The sequence below is a fragment of the Eurytemora carolleeae genome, unplaced genomic scaffold (assembly GCF_000591075.1).
Source record: "Eurytemora carolleeae unplaced genomic scaffold, Eaff_2.0 scaffold142, whole genome shotgun sequence".
Lineage (NCBI taxonomy): Eukaryota > Metazoa > Arthropoda > Copepoda > Calanoida > Temoridae > Eurytemora > Eurytemora carolleeae.
The window spans coordinates 256,077-263,110 of record NW_019396132.1 but is presented as its reverse complement, the minus strand read 5'-3'; the positions used below and the strand labels follow the sequence as shown (position 1 = coordinate 263,110).

At 31.9% G+C, this 7,034-nt stretch overlaps 1 protein-coding gene across 2 annotated transcripts; it reads left to right on the top strand.

The window, feature by feature from the left end:
- Nucleotides 1-333: 333 nt before the first annotated feature.
- Nucleotides 334-5,318, top strand: LOC111695910 (putative GPI-anchored protein pfl2). 2 transcript variants are annotated; one of them, XM_023465382.1, is made up of 6 exons: nucleotides 334-636; nucleotides 2,130-2,382; nucleotides 2,482-3,747; nucleotides 3,820-3,898; nucleotides 4,036-4,850; nucleotides 4,937-5,318. In XM_023465382.1, the coding sequence occupies exons 1-6, from the start codon at nucleotides 540-542 to the stop codon at nucleotides 5,076-5,078; spliced, it is 2,652 nt and encodes an 883-aa protein (XP_023321150.1). In that variant the 5' UTR covers nucleotides 334-539; the 3' UTR covers nucleotides 5,079-5,318. The 2 variants fall into 2 exon arrangements, with proteins under 2 accessions (XP_023321150.1, XP_023321149.1); XM_023465381.1 differs by having other exon boundaries at nucleotides 2,130-3,747.
- The last annotated feature ends 1,716 nt before the right edge of the window (nucleotides 5,319-7,034 follow it).

Below are 7,034 nucleotides of genomic sequence, written 5' to 3'. Positions count from 1 at the left end.
ATTGCTTTAAAATTATCATTTTCTATTACTGATAAGAGATTTCTAGTGATTTCATGTGACTCTTTTCTTTAAACCTACTGAGAATAAATAAGTGAGTCACTTTTTTAAATTAAAAAACTGAAAATTTTCTTTTGTGTTTTCCTGTAAAATTGGGAACTGCAGTATATTCATAGGGCAAGAAAAGAGCAGAAAATTGAGAAAAAAATGTTAAGTAAGAAAAATGACAATATCATCCTTAATGATAATGCAATAAGTTTAAAAAAGATTATGAATTTGTCCTGAGCCCGCTGGGAAAACTAGGGGTTGCAGAGTACTATTCCCCCCCCCCGTAAACAGCTGATCTACACAAAGCCGCAGGGCACAGACAACATTAGTGATTCCTATCGCGTAAAGCGTAAAGCGTACCTTTAAATCCTTAATACTAGTGATCTATACTCAAGTTTCAATCGGGAGAAAAACTAAGAATCATGATCTTCAAATATTCATGATATTGTCATGTTTAGTTTTTCGCAGTAAGTGCAGTATCGTTAGCTTGAAAAATGTACTCGCTTCGAGAAACTCTGGAAATGGTGAAAAAGCTTGATGCGGAGAAAAAAGGGAAAACACAGAATATATCCAACAGTTCTACTGCTACAGGTTATAAATTATTAATCAGCTAATTGTTCAGGGACATATACAGATATTTTCGGGGATCAGCTATTAGTAATTGAATATGATTCTTTCGTATCTTAAAAATAAAGTTTATCACGATTTCAGCATCGGAACATCAAAACGATAAGAGGGGTGTGAAATTTTGTGACATTTTTCAGAAATTTTACAAAAGCAAAATTGGAATTTTTGAAATTCTTATTGGCATGTTTTAAACGTAAAATGTTTCGAAAAATCAGTAATGGCTCCCTGAAATGGGTTGTAATGATCAAAACTAATATGATACAAATGAAAATTGAAATTTTAAACAGATATATAATGAACGGGTATTTTTGAAACTGGGAATTGTTTTCCCGAATTTAAAAATAAAATTACAAAATATAAAAATATTGCAAATTGACCGATTTAAAGCATAAAAACACACTTGAGTACCAACAAAATTAATAAGAGAAACTATTTTGTTTAAACCATAGCTCACCCATTTTTAAAATATTTTTGAAGTCTGTATAAATATTTTCCGCGGTTTTCTCGCAGAATTTTTGAGATCCATTTCTAATGCTTTAAAAAACAAATTTTCATTGAAAGTGATTTTTTTTTTATATTTTTTATCTTTAAACCTAAACTGAGGGGGCCGGTTTTTGTAAAAGATGCATTGCCTTAAAATTCAAAGAAGAATACAATTTTGCTTATGTAAAATGATTTCAGAAAAATTTCAAAAAATGCTCACCCCCTAAATGATAGAATTTGATAAAAAAAGTGTTTTTCTAAAATGAGATATCCTTGACCTTATTTATACTTGCTATCCTATTATAAGTAAACAAGATATTTATATTTGTAAATGTTTAATGCTAAATTAATGTTAAAGTTGGTATTTGTATGTTTAATGAGTTGGTAGGTATGTATAGGGTTGATGTTTAGAATTGTTATTATAAAATTAATTATCTTCTCTCCTACAGAAGATGTAGCTCTCGTTTAGAGATGGGCATCAATCATTTTATTGATCTGTTAAACTGTTAGTGAACAATTTCTAAATTTATGGTTCGAACGAACATTAAAAAATGTATCTAATTTTTTTACTGAACGAACAATTTTTTAGAACAAAATTAAAAGTTTTTAGTGAACAAACAATTGTCTACTAACAAACTTTTAAAAAAACAACTATCTTTTTTACTGACGATCTGTAAACGTACTTTGGAAAATGAACTAAATGAAAGATAATTCTGAAAACAAACTTACTAAAAAAATTTCTGAAAAAGTGAAGAAAATAAGGAATGAAATGGGTATTTAAATAACAATTAACGAAGGAATTGAATAATAGTCGAATGCGCCCATCTTCATCTGTATACCTTACTATTAATATTAAGATTCAGATAAAGTTTAAAGAATTTATATTTCAAATGTGTTACTTTTTACCTGATCATTTTGTTGTCAAAAAAGTGAGTAATGTAAATGTTTATATACCATTGGTTTTCTTTTTACAGGGGCCTTGTCTACATGTTCCCAATCTGCATCATCATCAGCTCCAGCAACATCCTTGTCGACATGTTCCCAATCTGCATCATCATCAGCTCCAACAACATCCTTGTCGACATGTTCCCAATCTGCATCATCATCAGCTTCAGCAACATCCTTTTCAAATACACCCACACTAACTTTAGTTTCAAAACAAATTATGACTTTCACCACTTCAAAAATGATTGCATCAGCAGCCTCATCAGTAGAATCATCAGCAACATCACCAGCAACTTCATTAGCAACATCACCAGCAAATTCATCAGCAACATCACCAGCAGCAACTTCATCAGCAACATCACCAGCAACATCATTAGCAACATCACCAGCAACTTCATTAGCAACATCACCAGCAAATTCATCAGCAACATCACCAGCAACTTCATCAGCAACATCACCAGCAACTTCATTAGCAACATCACCAGCAACTTCATTAGCAACATCACCAGCAAATTCATCAGCAACATCATTAGCAACATCATCAGCAACTCTCACTTCTAACTCACGGTTAAATGATTTTCCGGTTATCCCGGAGAACACGCATTTATGTACACCTAGAGACCTAGACACAGATGAACCAACTTCAACTTCAAGTAGTTTACAGTCAAATTTAGATGTAAATTTTCTAAAAAGTTTTGTTCATATTGCTCTGATGACTGATGATAGTGACAAGGACAGTAGTGATATGGAGGTTGGCAGTGATAACAAGGTTTCTAATGTCTCCAGAGGAACAGTAGAGGTTGATTCAATCCCAGAGTTTATTTCCCAAGAACCTATCATTGAAAATGAAACATTGAACATTAAAAACAGATCCAAATTAAATATAGGATGTGTTGGTATAACAAATAGAGACAGTCACAAGATTGTGGATTTACAGAAACAAAGTTCTCTACACCAACTCACCACAGATGTCCCAGACACAACAAAATCATTAGACCAGAGAAATCAACCTTTCTCCTATTTTGATGATACCAACCAAACTAAGATAATTAAAGAGGAAGATGATGAGATACAGGAGCTACAGGTTCTTCCTGTTATCACCAATTCATTCTCATTACACAATGGGGATACAGAGTTCGAAATTGAAATCGATAATGCTGAAGAGAGTTCAAATGACAGTCATCCTTCTATAAGTCAAGTAAATATTCGAACTGATCTCAAAATTTTACTTCAACCATTAGATTTAAAAATATTGAAATATTTTCAATCAAAAGATAAAAATAATACAAAGATTGGAGATCCAAAATGTACTGCAACATCTCTACCCAACCAATCTAAAAGTCATAAATGTGATCCCAAAAGTTTGAATTCTGTGAGAAAGTCTAAACCTGATGCTGCTCCAAACCTCATCCCTAAGGTTAACCCTAAGCTTAAAAAAAGAAAGCTAGCGAGTAAATCTAAACCTGAATCTGAAACATCGAAACAATCTGTTCCCAAAACTAAGTTCAACTCTATAAATACTAATCAATGCATACATTGTAAACTCTCAACAGAATCCAAACTGGCTCTTCACCATCATCTCATGACGCATAAGAATATTTCATGCAATATCTGCTCCCAGGACGGTTTCAACATTATCACGATGAGGTAAAACAAGATATCACTACCCTTTTTTACATATCTATTGTTTGGTAGGAAACTAAACTTTTTTTCTTTCAGTTCTCATATCTGGAGTAAACATGAACTGTACTATTGCTATTACTGTGATATTACTATGCCTGATCGCCAGCTAATGAAGGTATTATATTATAGATTTGTACTATATCTCTATAATTTAAAAATACATTTCAATTTGATCAGGATTCAGTAAATAAAACTACATCTATAAATAAGACACATATAAATCTGGACTTATAACAACTACAAAATATTTAGGAACATTGTATTTCTGAGCATTCTGTAGAACGTCGTGTTTGCCATGACTGTCCACAGCTTCTTACGAGGTTTTCTATTAGGAAGCACAAGAAAGCCCATGAAGATGAAAGAAGGATGATAGAACTGAATAAAACCCCGACTGAATCTAATAAACAGGATCTAAAGAAATCCCCAGAAAACCCTGTACGGCTAAAGATCTGCAAGTTCTGTGATGAAAAACATAATCCTGACACCTCTAAGAAGCTGCATCTAGAATCCTGTTCTGTCAAGATGTTCTATGATGAATCTATCTTTACCTGCGCCAAATATAAATGGCAAAGGTTTGACATCTTCCCCAAAAAGTTAAAATTGGAATTTCATGGATTTGATGACAGCGATTTGGTTGGAGTAAAAAATCCCTATGATTTTTACTTTGCCAATGGGAAGAGTGCATTTAAAAAACTTGAAAGTAAAAAAGAGAAATTTATCCTTGGTTACAATCCATTCCCGGCCCAACCTAGGATAAAGAGTTGGCAGAGCTTTGCACAGATGTCAGACTCTCAAACCTTCAAGATAAGTATTCACAAGAAATCCAAAGGACTGGGTGTATATGGAGAAGATAAAAACCTTTCTGGGTTCTCCTGTTCCTTCAAATGCCCTGGTAAGAGTAAAATGTGTTTAAAGGAGATGGAGGAGCATTTGAGATCAGTTCATAATACAGCTCCGCGATTCTACTGTAAGCTATGCCAGGATAAGAACGGGTTGGAATCCTACTTCAAGTTTAACAACCATCTTCTACAAACCCACGGAGGTTTCTGTGAATCTCACAATGTTAGGTAAATCTTTTATCGATAAAATCATAGATTGTGATTCAATTATTGCTAAACATATTTAAATTTAATTTTAATTTAATCTTGTGCAGGTTCAGCACTGTTACTGAGTTCCATGAACACATGAAGAAGAATCATCTTATATTCCTGGAATTATGTTACGAGTGTGAGAAACTTTGTTGGAGTGAAGAGGAGTTCAAAAATCATGAGATGGTTTTTCATTTCAAGATATAAACTTCAATATAATTTTAATAATAGAAGGAATATTTTAGAATCTCAAAATCTACCGGATGATATTTATTTGAATTCAGAATAGTCTAAAGATATACTTTTCAGTTTGAAAATCACTAAATTTATTGGATTTACTTTAATAGGAAAAACATTATCTCTTTTCCTCACTGAACATAAGCTGTACATTTATTCGATCTTCATATATGTGTTTGTATTATTTATAAAAAATCTTTTTTGTGTAAATTTTAATTCTGTTAAGATGTATCTATTCTAATGATATGATTGTTGTTAATAAGTTTAAACTACTAAATTATTAAATTTGTTATTAATATTCTATGCAATTTATGTAAGTTTTAAATCTGATTCTATTTGTGTTTTGATAACAGAAAATGTTTATACTTACGTCCTCCATACAAATTAAATTAGCTGCACTTTAGTTTCTGAGCAAGTATTTATTTTGCAAGTATTTTCAAGTTTGCAAATTTGCAAAGTAAATCTATTTGCACATTTTTAAAGGGATATTTAACATTCCTTTGTTAGAAGTTTTAAAACAACTTTTTTAGGTCTGAGTTTTAACATCTTGGATTTTTTGGCCAAAATTAGGCCATCTGAGGCGCCGCAGGCTGCAATTGTGTCGAGAGATGTGCTCTTGGTTGGGCTAGGGGCCCGAGGGATGCGGCTAGAACAGGATAAGGGTCCAAGCCAGGGAGTAAGGAACAGAAGGGAGATATAACTGACGCGGTTCGCCCTGCCATATGATTATACATGCTTTGCAGACGGTAGTAAGTCAACACAACTGATATGAAATAAAAAAAGGAATTTATTCTGGTGAATATAAATCACAATATTATAATTAATTTACAATTTCCTAAATATAAATTCATTATTCATCCATTAATCAAATATGTACATTGAACTCATTAAAAAATCATGATTTTACATGAAAAATATTTTTATTTGATATGACACATCACACAATATTTGCGGTGAACATGCAGGATTAATTGAGTAGTTGTACTATTAAAGCAATTTCATAATAAGTGGTAGAACTGATAGGGAAAATATCTAAAAATACTTAATAAACCCCTTTCCCAGGAATTCTTAAGGCTAATTATGGAAACTAATTATCTTTTATTTATATAATATTATACATGTATGTAAAATAGGAAGTTGATTTTTAGACTCAAGTTAATAGTTCACACTGCTGAAAATGGACCAAAAAAAGTCAAAACACCTAAACTTTTTCTTTGGAATATATTAATATGCAGTCTACTGAATTCTAATCTCAATTTTCAGGAAATACCATCCAGTGAATTTTGAGTAAATTAATTTTTAAGATAATGTATAAATCAAGTGCATTTTCTGGACTAAAAACAAATGTATCTTTAGTTTTAAGATTTGATTAAGCTGATTCTAGTTTTTTTTTGCGTTTTTTTGAACTGTCAATGGCAGGGTAAATAAATTTTGTAAGTTGTCCTTATAACAGTCTAATTAAGACAAGTTTTAGCAAAAATTCAAAGCCATAAGTGAACTGTATGACTGTTTAAGTACTGCCTATACAAGGGTTTTTGAAGTGGAATCCTTAAAAATCACGTAAAAATGACTTTTTTAGGCCGTAACTAGTCAGTCAGGCAGGTGACTTTGGACTTTAATTTTGTACTACAATACGTCTTTTTACTGTTAATGAAAAGTTACAAAATTTGGGACCCTACCATAAACATTAAAAAAATATTGTAAAAAAGCCAAAAAGAAGCATTTTAAGTCCTTAAACGAAACTTACGTTTGATTTTAGACCTGTAAACGCACTGGATTGAGATATCTTTAAAATGGATTTGCGGAAAATTCCCTGGGTGGCATTTTCTGAAAATTGAGATTATAACTCAGTAATAGACTGCATATTAACTTCTTTTTAAGAAAAAGTTTAGGATTTTCAATTTCCACCCCCCCCCCCCTTCAGTT

Bases quoted from the DNA above. Each gene is read 5' to 3' on its own strand.
- LOC111695910 (XM_023465381.1), top strand. From the start codon at position 540: ATGTACTCGCTTCGAGAAACTCTGGAAATGGTGAAAAAGCTTGATGCG. The intron at 637-2,129 runs GTTATAAATTAT...TTCTTTTTACAG, and splicing joins CAACAGTTCTACTGCTACAG to GGGCCTTGTCTACATGTTCC. The intron at 3,899-4,035 runs GTATTATATTAT...CAAAATATTTAG, and splicing joins CTGATCGCCAGCTAATGAAG to GAACATTGTATTTCTGAGCA.